Source organism: Mesitornis unicolor, unplaced genomic scaffold (genome assembly GCF_000695765.1).
Source record: "Mesitornis unicolor isolate BGI_N332 unplaced genomic scaffold, ASM69576v1 scaffold9606, whole genome shotgun sequence".
In the NCBI taxonomy this organism is placed as follows: domain Eukaryota; kingdom Metazoa; phylum Chordata; class Aves; order Mesitornithiformes; family Mesitornithidae; genus Mesitornis; species Mesitornis unicolor.
In genome coordinates this window covers 74,059-100,252 of record NW_010191663.1, presented here as the reverse complement: position 1 = coordinate 100,252, position 26,194 = coordinate 74,059, and the positions used below count along the sequence as shown (strand labels likewise).

Below are 26,194 nucleotides of genomic sequence, written 5' to 3'. Positions count from 1 at the left end.
AGTTCTGTAGACAGCTTGCTAGACTACATGTTTCGGATGTTTGAGACATATATATTATTTAAAAAAAAAAAAAAAAGGTGTTGACTTATCTTGTGTTATGGTGGTTGTAAGATGCTTCAGCCAAGAGTTTCCGTACCGGTATATTGTTCAGATGTATAAAATACGCAAGAAGTCTTAAGCAGAAAATTGCTAAATAGACATTTAACATTTCTCATATAGTTTATTGCTGTTTGATCAGATTATATTTCTGAAGTATTTTTAAAAGGTGACAGCTTACGCAAATTAAGTTTACATCTCAATCACAGACACACATTTTGCATTATTATTTTTTTCTTATGCTGCTCCAATAAAGAAAAGTTAGAATGAATGCTAGATTATTTTTCTTCTTCACATACTTCTTCTCATAAGAAACTTCTTCTCAGTGAGGGTGACAGAGCACTGGAACAGGCTGCCCAGAGAGGTTGTGGAGTCTCCTTCTCTGGAGACATTCAAAACCCGCCTGGACGCCTTCCTGTGGAACCTCATCTAGGTGTTCCTGCTCCGGGGCAGGGGGATTGGACTGGATGATCTTTTGAGGTCCCTTCCAATCCCTAACGTTCTGTGATTCTGTGATTCTGTGATATTTCTGCCTCAGTTTTTTGCCAAGATGACTGTTCAGTTACTGGATTTTATTCATTGCAAAGATTTATGTGGTCATGTGTTTTCTTTGAATTAAGACAGCTTCAGTTAATCAACAGAACTATGTACTTGCATGAGAAAAAGAAGTGAGAACTGCCTACGGTATGCGGGAGGTGCAAGCAAAGCTATTTTGCTTTTCTTTGGAAGCAGCAATCTGGAGTCCAGAGGCTAAAAGTGGTCTCCTTTATCTGCACTCCAGCTATGTTTGTGCTCTGGAATAAACAAAGCAAAACTGGGAGGAAAGGTAGCAATTTCTTGTTGCCTGAGACTGTTTTCTTTCCTGACTCCACCTCATTCCCTCAGGAGTGGGGAGGGAAAAGCAGAGGAGTTCGGCTGAGTGACTCACAAGGCTTCAAGAAGTATCGTAGCTTATATTGGTGGTGATGCTGAACACTCATCACTGTCTGTATGTGGGCAACACTTCAGTAAATATTCTAGGTAAATTATATTAAAAATCTGCTTATATTGGGACATGCCCATGCTCTTGCAGCTGCAACTATTATAAGCAATCTGTCTTCTGAAGATATCCATAGTTGAAGTCCTTGTCTTGCAGATATGGTACAAATTGTTTAAAAAAGCAATTCATAAGCCTTACTTGGCTTTAAATTTTTTTCGTTTTTACTAGAACCTGACAGAACAATTTCCTTCCTTGCCTAGATCCTTAATTATACAAGATAATAAACGAAACCAGTTGGATTAATCTCAGCCCAGAAAAGACTTGGTAAATGCTGATTGGAAAGGGAGAAATCTTTATTTTGCTAGGTTTGTTGTTACTGAATGTGTGAGGTTTTCAGTGCCATCAGCAGTGCTGCTACAGTCCTCTCCTCATCATTTCCTAGAGAAAAGGGTAGATCTATAGAAAAGGCTACTATTTTTAGCTGCTTCAGCACTCATGGATTTTTTTCTGTCTGGTATAGACATGGCTGCTGTCATCCATGCTATAACCTCCAGGCTGCATTCTTGCAATATATTTTTTTTATATGCACCCATGAAAACCTCTTGGAACTTGATTTACTTGAAGACAAGTGTTGTTTGAAAATGACAACACTTTTTTTTTTATTTGCAAATAGCTGTCATGTCAACCCAAAGCTTTTTTGCAAAAATGCATATCCTCACTTTTGAAATGTCTTTTCTCTCTGTCACACTCTAAAGTTTTAGAATTAAATATTGAGATCTTATGTTGCTAACAATTACATATTGTGGAGGCTACAGGATAGATCACTCCTCGAGCCCCAGTAGACATGGTGTTCTTTTTCCTTTTTATTTTTTTTTTACTTTTCTTTCCTAATACTTTTTAAAAATAGGTGAAATTTAAACTGGAATCTTCTGAGGGCTTTGAAGAAGATGGATGTTGGTGACCTGCTGTTTTCATTTATTTTAATTTTTATTAAGATAAACTGAATAGGGTTTTTTTTGAGAGATGAAATACTGTTTATACATACCTTTGCAATGATCCATTACAATTCCTAAGTTAGTTTGGGTAGAAGAAGCTTAAATTAATCCTCTTTAATTTCATCCTCTGTTGCTATTATCTCTTCTCCCTCACTGAGAGTTATTAGTGTAGATAATCGGCTGAAAAACTGAAACCTTCGTTTGGCTTCTTTCAGTAGAATTGGGAACTTCAGCTTTTGGCTTTCAGAATAGCTGTTTGGTAGCATTAGAAATTTGAATTTGCAAACATAGAGGATACCTTGCATGATTTTTGAAGCTGAAAGAAGAAGATATTATTAGAGACGGTGTTTCCATTGAGTTGAAGGCATTCCTCTCAGTTGCAGAGGGCAGGAGGAGTCAAGGTTGTTCTTTTAAGTCACCTTCAAGTGCTAGCTCATTTTAAGCAAAAGTTAACTCTTTCTAAAACTGGGTTGTCCTTTGGTTATGGAGGTAATTGCACACACACATTCCTAGCATGGGTAGAGGTTTTTGTCTGCTTGCTTATGTGATTTAGATTGCTATCAAGATCAATACAATATTGACTCAACTGCCTTGGTTCTCTTCCTAATGCAAACTGTGACATATTGGCTTTTCACTCTTTGACTGTAGTAATGTTGCCATTCAGAAATATATAATGTTACGCAAGATGTAATATGTTAACTTGCTTTTGGAAATCATTCATATTAATTTTACTCTAATTATAGATAAAATTTCTAGAATAATGATCAGAGCAGATTAAAATGTTCTGAATTTTCACAATTGAGTATGAAGTCCTATACTTTTTTATGGTAACTATTGAATTCCTATTTTTTTAAAGTGTGCTTTAGAGCGCTGATTGCAAAGGTGAAAAATGGACCACTTTTAGATAATTTGATCTAAATTGGACATTATCTGTAGCAGTATGTACAGCTGGTAATTCCAAACCCTCAACATTTGCTTGCAATATAAACTTACTGGCTCTTTAAAAGTGTTCATTCACACAAAACATATGGGCTTAGCTAGAATACCATTATCTAACAAGTGTGTGTGTGTGCATATAGTATGAAAACCAAGTAAGCATTTTGTCAGTGTACTTTGTTCATAGACTTTTTTTTTTTTCCTAAATGCATGTTTAGCTATGCAGGTGAACTACAGTGTCTTCCTCAGGGCATTTTTCACAAAAAAGGAGTGAAATATTTTCTAGGTTATGGTTGCTGTGTTCCTTAGCAGACAGTAGGGTGTTACAGCAGATGAGCCTTGGGGATATCTGTGTCTTTATTTGAACTGTTCTTGCTGTGGCCAAGAAGAACATGAGTTTTCATCTGTATTCATGTGGATCTGTGTTGTTTCTTTTTCATAAACGGCTGAAATGCTAGAACAAAGCAGTGTAGTGTACCAACCATTGCTTTTTCATAATTAAGACTAAAAGCATGAAATTCCGAAACAACTGGACTCACTATAATGAACAGAGTATATTTATAGAGATGCTTGTTAGTCACGTGCTGTAAATGAGAACACTTGAGAAATCTGAATCATATCTGAAATTTCACAGTGAACCAGAAACTGGTGCTATATTCTGCCAGGCCAGCAGTCAGAGCACAGGGAGCCCCAGGCTGAGGTGCTCTTGACCTTACAAAAACCTTCACCTGCATAAAGTGTCGCAGGTGTGCGTTAAGCAATGTATTATGTTGCAGTGAAGCTACCGTAGACATGATTTCAAAAGAGTGATGATGCAAGCTTTTCCTGCCTGTGGCCCCCAAAGGTGGGAGTTCAGTATATCTAATGACATCTGAACCATTTAATGTACCGCTTAAACCTGCCTTTTCTCTGCCTGGATTCTCATATGAAACCTGAGTGCAAATGCTTTATTGAGGAGCCAAAAATATGTTCACCGCTGAGAAATTCTGATCTTAACCCGTCACTGGAGGACACTGAAGTGCCTTCACACTGCAGAGCAGGAACAAAAACCCTCCCTCTGCTCCTGTAGCACTGAAGCTTACCCAGCAACTTTGACAGAAGCCATTTACATAATACACCCACAGACCAGCACTGCTTAGGCAGATTCAAGCTGCAGTACTTATTCAGCAAGTTGTAGGGCTTTATATTATATTTTATTATTGTGTTATGTGATTATAATATTAATATTCTAATAATATTACATTAATATTTACATTATACTTGAAGTAATTTTTTTTCAAGCTGAGGGCATGTTTGTCTATACTAGTTTCAAAAACCTATGGGGGTTTGGTCATTAATAGCTGGCTTTTTAACAGTCAACTGATTAGGGGATATTTTACTTCCATTTAATTTTCAGAGTATTTATGTGAAGAGTTTCTTGTCTTCAGTGAGTTAAACGAGGACTGTTTTTGCTGCTCTGACCACTGCCATATGAAACCAGTTAAAATGCTGGAATTGTTTACTGCCTAAATTGTTGTTAGTCAGCAGAGCCAGATTTCTTTGCAGCTTTTAGTGGAAAATGTTAAACAGTCGCTCTTTCTTCAGTTATAGGATTTTTATGTTTTCAGCTCCGTTAGTCACAGAGCTGGCACAGACGTAACTGCAAAGACTGCCCCCAAAAAAAGAGACGCTTTTTTTTTTTCCCCTTTCTCTTTTTTTTTCGGTGCCAGAGGAAGTTGCAGTGGCGGGGTTCTCTGGTAAGTGTGACATGTGAGCATTACTAGGCATTTCATCCTGCCAGGCTGCAGTCGCCAGGCTGCTGCTCAGTGGGAACGCTGCTGTCGTGGTGGTGGTTTGTGCTCTGCTCCTGCCGGCTTTTAATGACCACCTCGGACAAGTAGGCTTTTTTTTTTTTTTTAAGCTTTGCAAGGTTATCTGCTGGTTGTATAACTTAATTTGCTGAGGGGAAAAAGCTGATGGGCAGAAGCCGTAACTGAAGAGGAGAATCAGATTGGCACAGTGACAGATGTTCGGATAAAGAAGTTGGCTCAGAGAAGATGTACGGAGTCTGATTTTTTTTTTAAATTTTTTTTTTTTTCCTCTCCCCCTCAATCTGAATGAAGACTATCATGGGAACTGCATTCACATGGTGATCAAAAGAAACACTTGAGTGATGAACTGCTTTTGCAGAAGAAGTCTCAGGCGGTAATTTGAGCTTTTGTGCGCAGTAGCTAGCTTGTTTTGCTGAAGCATTCCTCCTCAACAGCATTTCTGCCTGATGTGCTCCCTGATGGAGGAGCCCCAGCTACTGCCCGGTGGAGGAAAAATGAACGCTCAGCATCGCTCGTGTCCCTGACGGAGTAACCTCATCTACGCTGCTGTCGTTTCAGGAGGCTGGATTCAGTATTATTCAAGGAGTTCATTGTCCCTGTGGTCTGACTCATCGCATGTAGATGCACTGCAGCCGTGCTGTACATTGCAGATATTTCGCTCGCATGGGAAAGAATAATTTTCCTCTGAGCAGGTCCTGAATAACTGTTGGAAACGGGATGCGTTTTTCTGGCCGGGCTGTTTTTGACATTGAGAAGGGAAGCTGCAGAATGGCAGGATGATCAGAAGGCGCGTTTATTTTCAGTCACCAGCGAGCCTGTGACGGTTGATTTAAGACTGACCTTGCAGGAGTGTGAATTGCTGTGGCCGTCTCTCTCGGGGCAATTGTTCCTTGTTTGGCCCTCGCTAGGATGGGGTCGGGTCTTCTGCAACAATGATTTCACTGTGGGGGTAGGAGGACGCTGTGGAAGTTGGGACATTAACAAAGGCAAATTTGCTTGTGAAAGGACAGCTGTGTGCAGCAGCGAGTGCTGTTTGCATGGGACTGGATCTTGGGGTATTTTTATCAGCCATTCCACAGTTTCCTTATTGTGGTTTTGATGCCTGGGGAAATTCTGTTTTTACAAGAACCACTTTTTTTTCAGCATTGTCTTTGAACATCTCAGGGTGTTTAAATCTGAAAAATGAAGTGTAGAGGGGGATTGCAATGTCCTTTTTTAAATGCTAATACACCAGCACTAGCATTGACAAGTTTGTGAGGGCACGTGAAACAGGTGAAAGTATTTCCTCTATGGTCCCTGCTGCAATACCTGCGGTCTGGTTCCCAAAATAGTGTTGCTGTCATTTTTTTGTTTGCTTTTGGTTCCTTAAACGGATCGAATGAGTCGAGTCTGTATTGTTGTTTTGGAGGAGGTGGAAGATGATTCTCCCACATTTATTTCCAATTTACCTCAGGAAAATGTATCTTTGCGTCCATCACCCTCTGGAAACGTGCTGGTAAGGCATGTCATTTGTTGGCGTATTTCCTGCTTATAATACTGTTGCAAATACCAATAGTAATTTTTGTAAGATTAACTTGAATATGCGTGAAGTTGAAACAAGACAAGGTGGTAAAATCTGCTGGTCCTAAAGAGGGAAGAAGCTGAAACTTAGTTGTAGCATTAATATTTGCAAATGAGCATTCTTTTCCATGTAACTTTATTTATGGTGCAGCAATAATACATCTTAACTCTTGTATAATAGCAGAGGATTTTTAGAGGGCTTGGTAAACTGTATTTGAAGTAAATTGTTCTTCCCTGCTCCACTCCTCATTCCTCAATGATACATTCATGCACTACCACTTTAGAAACTGATGTAATCATTGTATTGCAATAATATGTTGTGTTTATTTTGAGAACTGATAGACTGTATAGTGTACATCAAGCAAGAGCAATTCTAGGCTAAAATAAAAAAATAGCATGTCATAATCTTGATGTAACTGTTAGATTCCAGTTCCCACTTTCTGGAAATGATCAACACTGGAGACTGTGCTTTTATTCCTTTAAATTATTTTGTCAAGTGACTGACTTAAATCTTGCTAGATTACCTCAGCAGCTTTTCTTACTTACTAAGAAATCCTGCTATATTTAGTAATAGATGTGTGTGAGTGTGAATTTGTTACCATAGTTATCTGATGCGCTTTGCTTTCCCACTCTATCTAAACAGGTGAAAAACTTCTAGTAACTTTAGACACTTTCTAGTATAAAAGGGGTTTGTTTGCTTATACTATATAGAATTTGTAGCACGTAACAGCCCTAATTTTATTATGATTAATTCTCTTTTCAGCTGTTATAAACTAGTTTTCTGGACCCCTCCCCCTCCTTTTTTTTTTTTACATATTTCATTGAGTTGGAGTATTTTTGTGTGTTTGAGGTTTTTAAAACCTAACATTTCTTTAATTCTCAATACTGTTGCTGGTTTCTTTATTTCACTGCCTGGGATTTTCTATTCTGTCACAATCTTGTGTTTGTGTTATGTATCAAAAAACTGTATGTGTATCACTAAAAACTAGAATATTATATTCTAATATGTGGGTTTTTTTCTTTATTTCAGCCACCATTGGTTCAAGCTATATTTAATGGAGATCCTGATGAAGTTCGAGCACTGATATTTAAGAAAGAAGATGTTAATTTTCAGGTAAAAACAAACATCATTAGCTTTGAATACATTTTAATTTTGTTTTGATATAGCTTTCTGCTGTACTAATCACTTTAAAAATGGGCTAATTCGTGAGCTATACATTTTCTTGCTTTATGTAATAGACAAAGTAAAGCCTATACATACACTTGATACTGGGGAAGAGGAGTGTAGCTTTGTAGATTTCTTTTGATAGTAAAGACCTAAGTCTACATTCCTGTTAAATGTTAGCTCCACAGTGGGTAACTGAAAAGTTTGTTTATACAATCCCATCAGACTTTTTAGAAAGTTAAGACTGGTTAAGTGTGATGCTATGTAGACTTTGACTGTTTAAATTAAATACATATAGTATGTATTAGACAACTGCAAGAAAATAGTCTAGGATTTCAGTAGGTAGGTTTCATAGTGGATTTTAAAAGGGGAAGCCTAATGATTATATTAATTAGTAAAAATGAGAAATTGTGTTTATATGTCCTATTTGCAGTGCAGCAAACCCAGACACTGCAGGCTTAAAAATTGTACTGAAATGAAATTGAGGTTGTTCCATTGGGTTAAATTCAAGATTTGAATAACATGCAGTTACTGTATTTGTTTTTAATTAAAATTCTAATATACATGTTTGACACTATGCAAGATAACATACCATAAATTCTTCACATCGATTAGAAGTTGTTTTTATTATTAAAGCAGACTGACATAAACCATGTAGGGTTTAATGCTATGGGAATGTATGTGGCTCTTTCTCCTCCAAATGCATCAGAACAAGAGTGATGCTGAAAAGCAAAGACTGACATCTAGATGCTACATAGTGGCCAATGTAAGACCATGATAACTGTTTACACTTTCTTCTTGAAAGATGTAAACCAAAAGCAAATATTTAGTTTGGTATGTGTATTTTGACACGTAAAAGCATTCTGCGGAATTTATATCTGATCAATGCCAGCTCAAGTGTAAGGGAAGCCCTCCCCCTGTCTTGAAGAGCTTAAGTAGGACCATGTGTAGGTAAACTGCTGTCAAATCTAAACTTCTGTTTGATAAGGTTGGACTTTTTTCCTCTCCTTTTTCAGTAATTTTACATGTTCTTAAGCAAGATTGTATGATGGATTATATATTATTAAAAGACTTAATTAGCTGTGTATTCTTCCAGTCTCTTCATATTTACACTCTGGTCACATTGCTGTTTTTGTTTTGAAAAGCTTATTAATCTGCATTGTTTCATTTATATTCCTCCATATGTAAGTCAGGTTTAGCATTCATAGCTTGTAAACAAAGTTAGGTTAGTGTTTTTCTGCTTTTTTCAATTATCTATTGCAAAATCCTCTGCTAGATTTCAGTATGTATGTGGTAGTGGTTTCGTTTTCTTTTTTGTTCTGTCTCAAGTTTTGTCAAATGGTTGTCCATAAATACAAAGCCAGCAGATGTGCTTAAAAAGGAAAGCGTGTAATGGTTTGATGTCTTTGAGGAGGAGGGTTACTTTAGACTGCCAGGTAGCTACAATGAAGAAAAATATTATAGGTAGAATATTCAGAATCTGGGTTGGTTTTTTCTTTTGCATTTTGCATGTTAATTTTTATATTCCTTTCTGTGGATGCATCTCCCTTTTACGGAATATGCGCGCATTTTAAGCTAACACCACCTAATGGGTATTTTTGCAAGCTGGAGCATAGAAGGCTCAATCTGAATATGAGGAAAAACTTTTTTACTGTAAGGGTTACAGAGCACTGGACCAGGCTGCCCAGAGAGGTTGTGGAGTCTCCTTCTCTAGAGACATTCAAAACCCACCTGGACTCATTCCTGTGCAACCTGTCTAGGTGATCCTGCTCTGGCAGGGGGGTTGGACCGGATGATCTTTCAAGGTCCCTTCCAACTCCTAGTATTCTGTGATTCTGTGTGATTTTGTGGTTTAAAATCCATCCAGAATAAATGCGCTATTTTTTCCACGGCTGCTTTCTTCAGCATAGGCAGATGTTTGTCACGCTTTACCACTCCTTCCTACCATGGCAGGTCTAGTCCTGCTACAGTATTTAATATTGCATTCGCATATATCCCTTAAAACGCTGTTTGTTGGGACTAAACGAGCATATAAAATCTCCCACTGTTTGGTAGAAATTAAGTAATCTGATGTAAAAGCCAATGAAGCAGATTTTTATTTGTGTCTGTGTGTGTTTTGTTCTTTTCCTTGCGTTTTTCATGTGCTGTATGTACTTGGCTGGAGATAATACATTCCTACGTAGTCTAGATCCAAAGGTGTCCCCTTAGTTATGTGTTCTAAATTGGTGTGGAGGGAAAATGAAGTGGTTATGTGTATTTCCTAATAAAGAGAAGGATCATAATAAGTTGTTTTGACCGTAGTGGATTGCATTAGACCAGTGTATACACTGGATCTTTTTCCACTTTGCTATCCAAGTGCTTGGTTACAGTTTGAATTCCAGAGTCATTCCCTCCAATGCCTCTGCGGAATCTTTTTTCCCTCTCAGGAGCAACTGATTATTTCGCAGTTGTATTCTAATAGCTGAGATTCCTTCCTGCCTCCGTTCCCCTGAGCATGGGTTGGACGCCTTAACTGAAGACCCAGCAGGATTCTGCAAGTTAATTTTGCCCAGAAGTGAACTGAAGTCAGAGCTGCTGTAGGTCTTTGTTGTGACAGTGACGTTCATCTAGGAAGGTTGTCAGTGTCTTGAGGAAATTTGGGAGTTTTTTTTTCCTTTTGTTAACATCCAGCATCATTTACCTTTTTGCTTTCGGGGTGTGTTATCTTTAACCTTAATAGTAGTTGGCTTAATAGTCTTTTAATACCAGTGGGTTGAGTTTGTATATTTGGCTTCCCAAAGGTAGGCTGTGATAACTGTTCGATATTATGGTAGTATCTAAAGATTGTACCCAGGTTGGGCTGTATTAGAGCATTATTCCTAAAGCTAATCATGTCTTCTACCATAGTGTTACATTTAGCAAGGTTCTGAGATGGGTGGCCTTTCATAACACGAGTTGCTGTGTGTGTCTGTACAATGATGTCCTGATAGCAAACGGTTTTTTTCAGGAAGGAGGTTGTTCTCTGTTCATGCCACATCAGCAGCCTTGAGTCACAGACCTAGTCCAGATTTAGAAAGTGTGTACTGTATTCCACCCTGCAGTTGTAATCTTTTGTGAAGAAAGAGCAAATTGAACGTGTCCCTAGCTGCTTAAACTGTAGTTCAGAAATGCTCACCTTCTCTGGAAGTTGGAGTTGTGCAGCTTTTTTAGAGACAAAACTGATTGATTTATAGGAACTTTGATCAAATGTATTGTTGGGAAGGTGAACTCTCTTGAGGCTCGAATTAATGGAAAAAGCAGGGAGAAGGAGGTTGCTTCTCCCTCCCTCAAAAAAGCTTGAGAAACTGTAGCTGCTTCTTTCATGAATCAGGCTTATATTGCACACATCATATATGTCAAGCTTTATACAATTTCTGTTATACACATGGCTCTTGCTGTACTCTGCGTGTGTATGTATGTATATATAATGTAAAAAAAATTAAATTTATTATTTCATTATACCATTCTGAGCTTTTGAGACTTGGCAGTAAGGAAAATCTTGTGTAATAACTGACACATTTAATATCTCTATTAGTTAATGGGGATCCTCAATATTTCCTGCTCTTGCTGATTAGATTAGTATGGCTGGTTTGAATTTTGTGTACTTTTCATTGGTTTGAGCTAACAGCATTGCCTTTTATAAGTCAGGATTTCCTTGTTTGTGGGTTTGTTTTGTTTTTTAAATTGGAGGCCTAGTCCTGTTGCAAATTGTGCCACTTCTGTTTGTAGCTAAAGCTTTTATAGTGTACGTTCAGTTTAAAAGATCATGAAAATGGAATATTTAATTTCAGCTATTTGTTAAGGATATAGTTTTGTGAAGGCAATACCAGCTCACTGTCAAAAATGATTCAAAGGCTGCAGATCTGAGTATTGAAATGATTGAACAAAATCAGAACAATTTTTCCTCCTCCGTAGACCTATTAGGGTAATATTTCTTGCCATGAAAATGATACTTCAAGTAACCCAATATGCAATTTTTATAACCCAATTGCACTTGATCTTAGCCAAGGGGATAAACATCTGATCCTCTCTGGAACTGGTGTCAGAGTGCCACTTGCTCGTCTCACACTAAAGCCAAGCAAGCGCTCCTTTTGGAGGAGTCCCAAAATCACACAGATCTCTCCGAGTGTTCAAAAGTGCTCACTGCTCCTATTTAAAATAGTGATATTGACATATGTGATAAGTAACTTCAACATGAAGCACCTGTATCTTACTGCTTATTGTGCTTTGTCAGATTAAAACAGATTTAAATTACAAAACTGATTTTAAAGCTGTTTTTGTGTGAGTTGGTGTTTTGGGATTTCCCAACACAAAATGTAAGATGGGAAAATGAAATTCCACATACTGCACTGAAGACTGCAGCAGTCAAGGTTATGTATGTGCTTTCTATTCTGACCAGCTCTTCATTTAATGGCTATAGTGAGTAACTGAAAAATAAAATAAAAGCTCATCTGTGCTACTATTTTGGAAAGAAAGTAAAACAAAAGATAACAAAACTAGAGAACCAAACAATCCTGTCTGCCCTCCTTATCCCACTTCTGTATTAGCTAGCAATAAAGTATTGCCCAGAAATCCCAAGTTTGGCTCCTGGGACTGAGAAGGGGTATGATCAAGGAGCATCAAAGTGCCAGGTACAAACAGGAGGGCTAAGTGTGTACCAGACTTGATTATTTGGAGCAGTAGGGTTGCTGTGTGGATGGCTTTTGCAGGAGAGATGTGGGCTCCACTCCTAGTCCTGCCAGCTGCGGGTTTGCATAACTTCTCTGTGTTATTTGCATAGTAGGAGAACGTTGCTGGATGTTGTTCCAGGGTAAGATAATGACATCTTATTTGATTTTTTTTGTTGGTTTCTTTTGTTGTTTGGTTGGTTGGTTTTTTTTTAATTTATATTACTGTGCTTTGCATATACTGAAAGAGGAGGAAAGTCAGTTTGTTAGTCTAGTGACAGGTCTAGGACTTCTCAGACAGCATTGGGTCTGGGTACCAGGAGAATTATCAAGGGTCTCAAATATCCTAGTAGTTTGGGAATAAATAATGAAAGTTAAAGCACAGTTTAAAAAACAAGAAAGATTCTTTTGTAATGCTGGTAATGGTCATCAAAATCCTAAAAGAGGAATAGATAAAGTAGGTACTGAGTGCATGGTGTGCTGGCTTTCATCTTTATACTTAACCTTGTGGATTGAACTGTGAAGTAACTTTTTTTCTGCAGATTAGAGACTGCAGTGTAGAACAGGAAAACCTGAATTACTTAGCTAAAAATTGGAACATTCTACAAAATTTAATACCTATTAAAAGAACTTTATATATATGTCATTATGTGGAAAGCTGTAATTGCAGTCAAATTCAGCAGTTACACTGAAATATCTCTCAATGTAAAGAAACTTAAATAAGTAAATATGTCCTTGCTTAAAAACAAATAAAAAGCTGTAATGTGTAATGAGGTAAAAATAACCTTTAGGAATTTATTAACGTTTGTGTTATTTATCTTTCTGTAGCCAGTTCTTTTACCATTTACTAATGTTGAGTTTCTTGTTGTTTTTGATTTAAAAGTGTGCATGCATACAACTGCAGATGTAAATTCACTTTAGTCTGACATATCTATGCCTTTAAAACCTCTTTCTGCATCAGTTGCTATGCACAAACTGAATTATGCCTCTTGTTATCTGTGTCTCCTGTTAAATTAGGAGTCATGTTAGTGTAAGAGTTTGGTGATTGGGACAACTGGAAGAGGTCACTTGGAGCAGGTGAATACGGTGTCACCTGCAGACACCACTTTTCTGTGCTTCTGGAGTGGGGTCAGGGAGACTTTTTAACAGGAAGTGAAATTGTTTAAAATGGGAAAGCTTTGACAGTTTTGCACAGAGGGCAAGATAAAAGCAATGGGAAGGCAAGCGTGTCCAAATTGTGCTTCTTTCCACTTCAGGAATGCTGTGGCCATTGATCAGAAAAGAGTTGTGATGTTTTGTAATGGTTTGTGATTTGGTCCACCCGGCGTATGCTTTCAGGGAAATTATTTTCCAGGCCAATTCATCAATAGCACCTCTTGTTGCTAGATAAAGCTGCTGGCAGTCAGAGCAAAGCTACTGTGTGGCTTTTGTGTCCAAACTGGTGAGAAAAAATAGTAGTTAAAATCTAGCGTAAGGTAGCAAAGGCTAAGCAGGAATTGTGTGTGGTTTTTTAACTCTTCAAGCTGTGTTTCTGAGGAGGTGAGAGCTTATGGCTTTGCTAGCTGGTCTGTTTGTCCCAGGCATGCATCGGACCCGGTCTTGGCGACTATTTTGTCAGGTTCCTGCAGGCAGTGTCGGTGATTTGCATGAAGGACTGTTTGTGTTGGCAGCTGGAGTTGGCAACAAAACCTTGCACTGAAATATTTGGTGCTGTGGAGTAGCATTTTGCTGTATTCTCTGGCAGAACAGATTGTGCAGGCAGCGCTATTAACTTCTGCTTTGCTGATCTGAATGTGAGGGAGGAATTAAAAAGGCATAAATATTCTAAATTTTCCTAAATATTGTATTTATTTTTTTACTTCCAATCTTGATAAGTCAGGGTATGAACTCTTCCTTTCTCGGTTGTGGTCATTGCTAGAGAGTTTCAATCCAGCAGACATTTTCCTCCTTTTTTGAAAGTATCAGTCACTTTTTGAATTGGGTCTTTTGTTAATTTCCAAATGCATGCAAGCATTTAATAAAGAAAAACTGTAGTTATTGTAACTTGAACTATCTAGACTGACCATGTGAATGAGTAACTGTAATAATACCTTGGAGAGCACAATTTAGAGCTATTAAAAACAAGACCCCCTCTCCAAAAATGCTGTAATATCTTGAGTCTCTAATAATAGCAAAGAAGTATTTAGTGAAAAATGATGACTTTTGATGTGTTGATAAACATGTGGAAATATTTGCATGTTTTCCACTATTGAGAACGCTTTTTTCCTTAGAGAGATTTAGAATGAGGACAAATTTTAGTTTCCCATCTTTTATAATGTGCTAGTTCTAGCTCGTGTGATTCTTAAGACTTACAGCGTCAGGTTTTATCAATCAGATCTAGAGGAAAAATTGTTTTCAAACTGCTGACTATTTTTTAAAATTATTTATCTGTTTAAAATTCTGTTCAACTTTGCAGTTGGTTGTGTTTTATTTTTTTTTTTCACTAGAAAGGTTCCTGCTTGTTTGTATATTTGTACTCTGTTTTTATTTCAAATTCAGAGTGTAGCAGATTTGGGGGAAAACATGACAGGTATTAGTGAGTTTGAATGACTTTTTCAATATGATGAGAATGTAGGATGAATTATAACTTAGAGCTTGGTACCAGTTATTTTAGTTCAGTTTCATCCTTCGGGTTATTAAGCATGGTGACCCGCTGCGAGTTTTCCTGCAAATAGGAAAGACATGTATGTACTTGTGTGCCTATATATATACACACAAACAAGTTTATAAAGTGTGTATATATATATTTTTTAAAATATGGTAGCTTATCTAATGCTAATGACAATAAGCATATAATGAATGGACGGTGAGAACAGTCCTTTGAAATAACTGTAGGAGGCTGGAGAAGAAATAAAATGTTCCTGTATAAACAAACACTAATAACGAGAATTCCTCCAGTAAAAAACACCACTGCTGGGAAACGCGGCCTTGGCTCAGTTCAGCAGCTCCCGCCAGGCAGCCTCTGCATCTGGCACTGACAAATGGGAAGCAGTGAGACCTGGCAGAAAGCAGGTGAAGTCAGGATGGGCATAAGTCAAAAAACAAGCTGAGTGCCTCCAGACACTTCCGCTGCTAACTGTTCATTGAAGGATTTTCGTTACTCATCTAAATAACAGTATACCTGTATCTTACTCAGAAAAGATCTGTAGTAAGAATTGAGAGAGCTTTTGTAATTAGATAGAGGCATTTTAAATAGATAATGGCCTTATTTAATTTGACATGTTTTTATTTGCATGAGGTATATGTAAATATAGTTTTCATGTGTATGGGAGAGAAGAAAATAGTATGTAATCTCAGAGACTAATGGTAGCACCCATCTTTCCTATGCTGTTTGCCCATGAACTTCTAATGAAATAAACTGCAGAACATGAGCAATATGTTTCTTCTTAAACTTCTGCTTGGGCTCTTGTCCAGTGTGCATGTCTATGCACTGTATTGCTTTCTGCTGCTAGGTACTAAAACTTTCTTAATGTTCCCACCACAAACAGGAACCCCCATTTCCTGTGTGACCAGCCTGATGAAATGATGAGTCATGAGCCTCTCCTGCTTTATAAAGTGCTCACTTCGTTGAGATTTCTTTATATTTCGTAAATAGGAAAATTTTGTGAAGAATCCTATTTTTCTGGGAGAGCATTTGTGGTCCTGTGCAGACACGAGCGGGTTCTGCCTGCTTAGAACTTACTGCTATGCATCAGTTTGGATGGGGTGCTGAAGTATCTTGTGCACAAGAAGGTCTAGGAGGTGGCTTTTTGAAAGGCATGATGTGAATAGCACAGGCAAATGTGTGTGGTGTTTTATTAAGAAGTTATAAAAGTTAACTTGTAAAACGTCTTACCACTAAACATGCTCCAGTTTTAATGAGACGCGTTTAAGGGAGTTGATAGAGTTCAGCACTACCAGATGGAAATGTCCCGGGGTTATTTTGGTAAAGATTTAAATCAGTTCTTAAAAACATGAGTATTCATGTTATATATCTGAAGGGATAAGGAGAAACTGCTGCAGGGAATGTGAGGAAGCTTCTCCTATAGGAAAAATCCCATATGAGGCTGTTTGATCCCTGGATCTGAAGCCTGACAGATACCAGAAACGGGAAACTTCAGAGACCTAGCTCTTCTGAGTGTTGTGGAAACTTGCTGCAAGTTGTATATTGTAAAGAGTATCCACGAGCAACTCAAATATTTAAATTCATAATGTAGCCATTATTTACTGTTACTTAACATCAAAATTGTGGATTTCGTGTTCATTAGTGCGGAACATTTTTTCAAGCACGTCATCTGTAATGAATAATCAGATATCTTATTTCCTTTTTAGTGGTTTAGAGTGAATCATGTTCTTCAGCCTCAAAATAAAGTGCGTCCGAATGATGTTGAGTTTCTCTTCTGGTGCAGAAAAGATTCAGAATGTTTTAAATACAAATCTGTATAATTAGGCATTTTTCTTCAGAATTGAAACTCGTTGATGAGAGGAATTTGCCAGCTCAAAGAGGAATAATCCCTTGCTTCATGTCGATAGCGCTGTATTTAGCCTGTGCAAATGAGATTTTCAGATGCATTGAGTTATCACTTGTATCAGAGTGATACAAACCTTCAGCAGAGTTAGGGGATGATCTAACTAACATCAACAAACTTGGTACAGTGGGTTCTGTGGATGGCAGCTCTCAAAGAGTTACCATTGCAAAGGGCAGGCCTCTGAAAAGAAGAATGTGTTTACATGGCATGGTGCTGCCTTGTACAGGCAATGAGAAATATTCAGTAGAGACTTAGTATGAGTTAGTATTAGTGTGGTGTGCTACTCAGGCTAATATATCCCGCTTCTCATCAGGTCTAGTAAGCTCGCTTAGCACTATGCTAATACAGTTATACGGTTTGCTAAACTGGGCAAACAAGCTTGAATGTCTGCATGGCAGTGTTTTTACCGTATTGGCTGTATACTGAATTTATTTTACAGTAATTGGGAATTTGACAGACAAGTTTTGGTTTGGTCACTGTTATTTCTTTAACATTGAATTGGCATTGATGAATAATTGGATCAAATTTAAATGTGTTTCAAGAATTTCTGTTTGAGTCTCCAGTGTAATTCTCAGTGATAATGATTTTATAGATGATTTCTGATTTGCCGTATTACTTTTAGTGATTATTGCTTAAGATTGTAACCTTCAAAGTGCATTTGAAGTTCTGCGGCTCCTGTTGCTTTTACAAAACAAGCTAGAGGCAAGGTCTTGAATAGTTGGAGCTTACTGGGGTTACTCGCGGCAGTTGCTGTGCCTGTCACGCATAGGATTGGTATTTGAGAACAGAACATCCCCACTGAAAGAGCAGAGAGAAGAAAAAAAGCTCGGTAGACTTAATGTGCATTAACTTCCAACGTTGACACAGTCCTTAAAGAATGCATTGCTGGTAACAGCAAGATAGGATTTGAATTTACTGATTATTTGCAGTAACTTTCTGGGTGAAAACTCTTCATGCATATGCAACATACCTTTGAACAAGACAGTTTTCTCCCCTTTGCAAGCGGTTAAAGCTATCTTACACATATATACTCTGGAATATCTAATGCACCATTAGTAAACTTCATAATTACCTTCATACCGTTTGGCCCTTGTACGCAGGCTCCGTGCAAGGCAGATTTTTAAGTTCCTTAAATCTACTCTAATAAAGGATGGATGTACATCAAAAACTGGCAAAAGAAAGTGTTTCTCATTTGTTTGTCAGTTGTGGTAGGGAGGGCGGTCCCATAAATGCCCAAGGAGGAGGGCTCTCGTGGGCTGTCAGCAGGTGGCTGTAGGGCCTGGAAAAGCTCATAGTGGTGTCATGTCTGAGGACGAGTGAACTGGAAGTTCCTTTTCCAATGAGAGGTCTCTGAATCCTTGCTCTAAAGCATCCCCCAAAAGTTCAGATACCATGTGTGTCTGGAATATTAAGTTTGAGGGGAATTTTCTCAGGCTTGTGATATCAACCTGTACCTTTCTGTCTCCAAAACCAGTGGAATTCTGTTCTCTTTTCAGTCTTTATTAAAGTCCTAATTTATTATCATCCTTCCTGATCATTAATTTCCTCTCAGTTTTTATTTGCATGAAATACTAGTTATATACATATGTATGTATGTAATTATAGTAGCTTATAAATAAATTACATGATGCTGACTTATTGTCTCAAAGGAGTGCAAATGTCTTGCTTTAGTCACTGCTAGCTCTTCCTATAATGATAGTTATCTTCTAAACTTATCCCCTATCCACTTATCCTAACGAATAGTGCAAATAAAATACTTTGATCCTAAGGTTACCAGCACTTTTGGAAGCATTTTGATCCTCTCTAGCAGAGGCTTTCTGTTGGGTTTCTTTTGTGATCAGTGTGGGGACTTTTTGTTTTCTGTTACGGACACTTATTGTTGGGTGGAGGGATTTTTGACTAATTTTCATTCTTAAGAATAGATATATTCTGTGGAATTTATTTATTTATTTTTTTGCCTAACAGTTTGTCTCTGTCTTAGCATACATTGTGTGTTGTACACTACTTTGAGTCAGATGGTCAGAATAGCACAAGGGTCACTTAACGGAAGGACTTTGTATATTGCAGCTGCATGACCTTACTTTATGAAGCTCTTTAACTCGCATACACAAGATATTTTAGTTTGCTTCAAGAAGAAATGCTTACATTAAACACAACCTGAAAACCACATCTTTTCCTGTCACTGAGACAATGCAGTTAGTGAGACAAATACCTGATTTACACCAGATTTGTGTAGGGTTTTCATTCTAGCGCCAGCCTTTGCAATGAGAAAGGCAGAAACCCCAGCTTTTCTGAACAAAAGCATCATTGGCCCGAACATAATGTGATGGATTTAAACTGGGATGGAGATGTGCATACCTTACCTAGTGTGGAGGGATCTTTCACTGGAGCAAAAACAGAGCCTGCATTGTGCTGTTTTCTCTCTTGGCATATTATTTGTGTCCTCAAATATTGCGGATAGATGAGAGAAGATGATGATGCAGTCACTGTCCTTTGCTCAGCCCACTCTACGAGCGCAGGCTGGGTTATGCAGTGTATTCAACATCACTCTGCTCTCGTTATGGGAAATCCATAATTTTCAATCCATCATCCATCCATCCACATAGTGCTTTATATTTTTCAAAAATAGTTTCAAAGTTATGTAACATTTTTCTTATTAGCTACTGCATTCTGATTAAAAGCCAAGTTTGTTGTTTGGTTGTTTTTTTTTACTGCAGTACGTACCAGATAAATGTTTACAAAACATATACTTGGCATTTGGAAGGGGGAAAGCCAAGTGAAAGTTTGGGTTTTTTTTTTAATGCAATATTATAATTTATCAGGGTTTTTTTTTAATGTAACATAGTCTTGAATGCGATAGAAGCTTGCAGTTTGTGGATGCAAATGATGGAGGTTTTTTGCTGTCATCCCCATGTGTCGTCCATCCTGTGTGTGTCCCGTTCCCCCCCTCCAGTGATCTAGTATGTTAACAAATAATCTTGGCCCTAAAAGTTGCTCTAACTCCTGAGTTAAAGGGAAAAAAGTACATCCAAAATGTCTCAGCTGTACTGTGAGATCAAGTTGCTCTTCTCAAAGGATAGAGAATGAATATTCTTATGAATAGCTCTTTATTTGCTCCATGTATGGGGCAGGAATTCAGTGGCCTTTACAGTTGAACACTGTTCTGTGCCTAATGCTTGTGACGTAACACAGCTGGCATTTGAAGAGTTAATTTTATGAAAAGATGCCCAGAATAGTGTTATTCAACAACATAAAATGTTCTGAACTTCAGTTTCCTTTTTTTGCCAGTCTTTTTTGTAGTGTAATACCAACTTGCATTCGGAATTACACTTCCCTAAATTGCTATGACCATTAAAGTTTGGGATTCAATAAAAGTTAAAACAGCTGATTTTCTTCCCATTCCCTTCCTGTCAAGTTGTTCTACTGAGTGCCAGTATTAAAGACCAGATTGCCTTTTGGACAAGAGCACTTTGGCATCTGATGTTTGCTCATGTAACTTGAACTCTTGCTATTATTTGTGCAATTTTTATTAAAGATACTTTCAGGTGTTATTTAAAAACAGAAATACTAGAAAGAATCAACTGAGCTATCTTGTTTTTAAAAAGGAATTTTAGTAGGAGTTGATTGAATATAAGTGAATGTACGTGAATATTTCAGTACAATTATATCTAATTATTTCACGATAATAGAGATGTTTGATTTATTTTATGTGCAAAACTTAATTCTCTTCACCTTTTATTTTCTACTGTCTACCTACAACTGCTGCCTAATTTACTTAGTGTGCCCACAAGCTAGAGTGGCACTCACAAAGTAAATGATACAGTGGTTTAATCCTCAGTGTGACAGTTTTTATTATTATCTAGAATCAAGTCAGAGAGCATGCACTATTAAATTCCTACTGAAGGTCTTAACTAGAAACAGCACTGGGGTTTGGTGGAGTATGGCTGAAGGGACCCTGATACTAAAACCACTTTTCTCTTATGAGACAAAAAGTCTCCAGAGTTACAGGTTACTGCCGTTGTAATGAGCAAGAGGGTAAAGATTCCTCCTTGTTTTTTTGTGATTGCCTGGAAGTCTAAATTTGCTCTGTCCTAATAAATGGCACAAAGAAAATATTTTCTGAAATGCAGTGTGTGGTGATAGGGTCTTATTAGTGAAAGTTTAATACAGGGCTTTTGAAAAAATATTTCTTCCAAATGCAGTGAAAGTGTTTATGCATATAGTAGTGTGAGCATTAGTTCATTAAATGAATGGAGTCAGCATGACAAATATAGTAATTTCAACTGTGATGTACCTATCAACTGGCTTTGAAGGATACTTGGTGGTTATTTATGTAATATGTATTATTTTTGTGGTTAATGGCATGCTTTCCTCCTGTTTTTAGGCATGCAGAAGACCACTGTTGTAGCTTGTTAGTACTGCTCAGTATATTGGAGATGCATCTTAAATTTGAAGTACGGTGAGAAAATAGAGGTCTGTTTCCAAAAATTTTTGGCCAAAATCAGTTAGAAATTTCTTAATGTTTTGAGAACATGGAGCTCTAAGAACTGAGTTAAGAAATACTGGGGAAAAGATCCAAAGAAATAGCAGATCAGTTACATTGAAAGTAGGAATATGTAATGAATCTGTCACACTTTTTCAAGTTTTGAAAGCCTAATACTTAAACTTTTTTCCTACTTTCAGTGGACAATAATATTAAGTAATTTTCAAGTTCTGGTTAAGTTCTGTTTTTTAAGAAACAACTTTGTGATTAGACATACTTCCAAAGAGTTAGTGGCCTCTATTACAGAATTACGTACCTAAGCTAAGCTATTGTGAAGTTTAAAGTTGGAATATAAAAGTCAAACATGTAAGTATTTTTTTGTGGAGGAACAAAAAAAAAAAGGGTAAATGGTTAGTCTGCCTTACAAAATGGTAACTCTAAAAACTGTGGCAAAAACTGCAACTGAAATCCACTGTTCTAATGGCTCTCAAATGTAAGCACTGGGAGTTCACACTGGGAGAGACCTCTGTGGAACTGGACGTTATCAAAGAATTGGAAGTATTTTGTTATTGTATTATACATTATCTGCGAATCCAGGAGTTACAAATCATGTATAGTCCCCTCTCTCTAACCTAACTGGAAAAGACACTAAGTGAAGTGTTAGATTGAAAAATAGTTTCACTTACAAGATATATTTATTAAGGATATTATAGGGTATGTAAGAATTGAAACTCTTTTATGATTGTGATTGGAGTTGATTTCTGCTAGGAACAGATGGTTTTGAAGCAGGCAGCTGACAAGTGGTACAGCAGGAAACGCCTATCAAATGAGATTTTCTAAGTGTGATCATGAAATAATGTGATTATTTTATGGTGTTACTGCAAAATTTGGTTTTAAAGAGCAAATAGGATACAGAGGAGGTTCAGGGCTGGGTGGAGAATGGCTGGAGAGCAGTCCTGAGGAGAAGGACTTGGGGGTGTCGGTTGATGAAAAACTCAACATGAGCCAGCAATGTGCACTCACAGCCCAGAAGCCCACCCTCATGCTGGGCTGCATCAAAAGAAGTGTGGCCAGCAGGGCAAGGGAGGTGATTCTGCCCCTCTATTCTGCTCTCGTGAGACCTCACGTGGAGTACTGCATCCAGTTCTGGGGCCACCAACATAAGAAGGACATGGAACTGTTGGAGCCGGTCCAGAGGAGGGCCACAAAGCTGATCAGAGGGCTGGAGCATCTCCCCTGTAAGGACTGGCTGAGAGAGCTGGGGCTGTTCAGCCTGGAGAAGAGAAGGCTCTGGGGAGACCTTGTTGCAGCCTTCCATTTCCTGAAGGGGTCCTATAAGAAAGCTGGGCAGGGACTTTTTACAAGGGCAGGTGGTGACAGAACGAAGGGTAATGGCTTTAATCTGGAAGAGGGTAGATTTAGACTAGATATTATGAAGAAATTCTTTATGGTAACGGTGGTGAGACACTGACACAGGTTGCCCAGGGAATTTGTGGATGCCCCCTCCCTGGAAGTGTTCAAGGCCAGGTTGGACAGGGCTTTGGGCAACTTGGTGTAGTGGGAGGTGTCCCTGCCCATGGCAGGGGGGTTGGACTGGGTGATCTTTAAGGTCCTTTCCAACCCAAAGCATTCCGTGATTCTGTGTTGAACTGTTTGAAGGGCAAATTGAAGTTATATTGTAATATACTCTTGGGGAAGCCATAGTCAGGTTATGGCAGTCTTACTGGATGTGTACAGGATAACAGAGATTTGCCTAGCTCTTTAAAACTCTGCAGTTGTATGTGGTCATTCTAAATCAACTCCTGAGGTAGAACCCAAATGAGGAATAAATGGTTGTATCTCAAAAGATACTTACTACTTTAAAAAGAGGTAGATTTGAATGCTGCATGTTTAAATCAATCATAGATTTGTCCATTGTAGAGGTTGTGATCCATTAAATAACCAGTGAAACAGTTAAAGCCTATGTTTAAAGTAAGTGAAACAAAAATGGTATTACCCTTGTTCTAGGTTTGTTAAAGTGGAGAGGTGTTTTGAAGAAGCTTGTAGCACCACCATCCCTGTCACTCTATTCCAGATTTCGTTTTAATACTGTCATAAGGCTGCCTCCAATGCAGTCATAATCCTTATAGAAACTCCTCTGTGGAGGCAATGTTTGGGAAACTTGAGAAATGGAAGTACTGCAAATTGAAGCATTATATGCGGGTTTTTTTATGTAGTGCAATCCAAAGGTGCATATAATATGAGATTGGGGACTGGATAACATGGAAACTGTGATTTTGAAAACTGATTCCCTAAAGACCGAGTCCTCACAGTGCTTTTTACTTTGTTGAGAACATTGACCAATATCTGGAATTTGGATTTTCTTATTAGGAATGTGGATTTCTTTGTGTTTTCTACTGGAATACCAATGTTCTCATTTAACTCTGAAACCTGCCTAATGCAATTACTTTGATGTGTTTCCTTACTAACATTACAGCTGATTTAGAGTTGTAATAGTCCCATTTGCCTTGCAGATTACTGAACTGGAAAATGAAGATGGCACAGCGTTTGCTTTTCCATGTTGTCAAATACCACAGTAATACTGTGATATTTGGAATTAAATAGTACCAACAGTGTTAGATTTTTACATTTTGTGTAACAGTGACTTTTATGTACAAACACTCTTCCCTCTTGAAATGTTTTTTTTTTTTTAGTGTCACTTAAGTTTATCAAACTCAAGGAACAGCACTAGAGTGAGTATTTATATTAGTATGATATATCAGTGCTGCAAGATGTCTGCTTCCAAAGTTGCTTGTTAAAACTGAAAGCTTGGTTAGTGTTATTTACTGTAATGCTTTAGATGTGGTATTTTGTATTTGCAGATGAATTGATTACTGTCTTTTAATAAAAACTAGTTGTTCTGTATAGCAGATCATATATATCATAGAATCATAGAATGGGTTGGAAGGGACCTTAAAGTAGCATTTAAAATACAAAATTCTCTTTAATCAGATTTGATTTATTAAAGTTCACCAATAAAATGTAAGACTTCAGATGAAACGAAATCAGAATTTGCTTTTAATTGGAAGCAAAGACTTTTGCATACTGATGAGAGCTTCCTGAATGCAGCATTTCTGCTTCTGTACGAAGTTCTGACAACCAGGTTTTTATATACTAAGCCAAAAACTTTCTCACAGAAAAGTTAATTAAAAAAAAAAAAAGTTTGGAAGAATCAAGAAGTGCCAGCTGTGAAACTGGGGGGAAAAAATCCTCAGGGTTTCTGCTGAAGCGCCCTCAGCATGCAGAATACTTGTGGTCGAGAGAGACCATGGGGCTTGGGATTGTTGAAATACCAAACTTGGAGCTGATCCAGAAGAGGACAAGCTGGGAGCGTCCCAGCAGGGCCGCTCCAGTGCTCTGGAGCGGGGGAGTTTCCACCAGCCCCCTGCAGACGTACCCATACCCTCCCAGTTTGTACTCCCTGCTGCAGAACCGGGAGTTGGGCTTTGAGTGTTTTTAAGCTGTCAGCTTCAGAGCAGCAAAACTGAAATATTTTCATGACTGGAAGCACACAGCTTGGAAACACAGGAGTGCTGGAGTGGAAATATTGCTTGTGTTTGAGCTGCTTTCATGCTTGTATTTTGGTGGTTGCTGGATGCTCAACAGTTTCCATCAGTAGAGATTGGATTTATGGAGTGTGGCTCAAATTTAGGAGAAATTTGGACCATCAGTGTTGCAGGAAAATATATTTGGGGTTCAGTGATTATCACTTTTCTAGACAAACAGTTCCCTTGCCTCCAATGTTTTACTGGGAGATTTCTTACTGGTTATGTCAAATTGGCTACTTGCATGACTTCTGTCACTGACATGTAAAAAGAAAAAAAGAACAAAACAATCCAGCAAACAAAAACCCCACAAACAAGACCAAACCAAGCAAACCAACACCACAACAAATGTGAGGATGACTTTGATGATAATGAGTTTTGCCCTTTAAGTGGAGAATGCAGTTTGGTTGTGTTCCTGAGTGTCTGTGCAGAAGGACATACTCGTGGCCTATCTTCTTTTCTCCAGTTCTACAATGACATTGCAGGCAGTGTAATATCATAGTCGGTTTTCTGTGTTCCTTAGTCTGTATGTTATAGGCTTTTCAGCATTATTAAAAGGCTTAAACGTGCTTGCAAAATATTAGCTAGCTATAGTAGCTCCGCTCCTCCAGACTGGAGGAATGAAAACTGATTTTCATTGCTGGCTGGTCCTTGCTGCCTTTGGGCTGGGGAAGCAAGTTTAATGTGTAGTACTTTTTCCCTTGTGTTTCCTCTTTTCTATTTTCTTTTTTTTATTATTTTTTTATTATTTTTCCACCTAGATGGCAGATCCACAGTGCCAGGGGCTGTCTCTTTTTTGTCATAAGTGTGTAATCTACAGCTGAGACAGATTGCCAAGTAATTGTTACTGTGAGGCATTTAGGTTGTGCTAATGATAAATAAGTGGGATTGATTCCTTATTTAGGGTGCATCAGCATCATGTTTGCATTGCTCAGTTTTGAATTACTTGTGTGTAATTCAAAACATTATGTTAGAGAACATTGATACAATGGTGACTGTAACTTTTTATTTTGTGAGGAGGTAATAAATGGATTGGAGCAGGGGTTGGTTTGTGTGATGTTGTTGACTTGAGGAGGTTGACTGTTTTTAAGTTCTGAAATTCCTTTATGTTTTAGAAGTGACTTCTTGGTTCTCAGCTCTAGTTTTGCTATCAAATCTCTCCTGCCATCAACTTCTTGTTTGCTAGCTCTCATATAGAGATTCACTGAATAAGTTTGTGGTGGCAAAGGAGAGAAATGCTTTTCACAAATGTCAATTAAAGTATGCGTTAATTTTACCATAGTTGTGGCACAACAATTGAATTAATAGAAATGTCTTGCAACTTAAAATTTCTTGCTGCTTATAACCTTGATC

At 37.9% G+C, this 26,194-nt stretch overlaps 1 protein-coding gene across 2 annotated transcripts in view; it reads left to right on the top strand.

Annotated features, from left to right (window-relative positions):
- Positions 1-6,195: 6,195 nt before the first annotated feature.
- ANKRD28 (ankyrin repeat domain 28) overlaps positions 6,196-26,194 on the top strand; it is a 76,158-nt gene continuing 56,159 nt past the window's right edge. Inside the window, exons 1-2 of one of the 2 annotated variants that reach the window (XM_010186812.1) lie at positions 6,196-6,312; positions 7,408-7,491. In XM_010186812.1, the coding sequence (XP_010185114.1) occupies positions 6,196-6,312; positions 7,408-7,491 (201 nt within the window). Of the gene's footprint in view, positions 6,322-7,407; positions 7,492-26,194 lie in introns of both variants that reach the window. The other variant, XM_010186811.1, reaches the window with a different exon arrangement.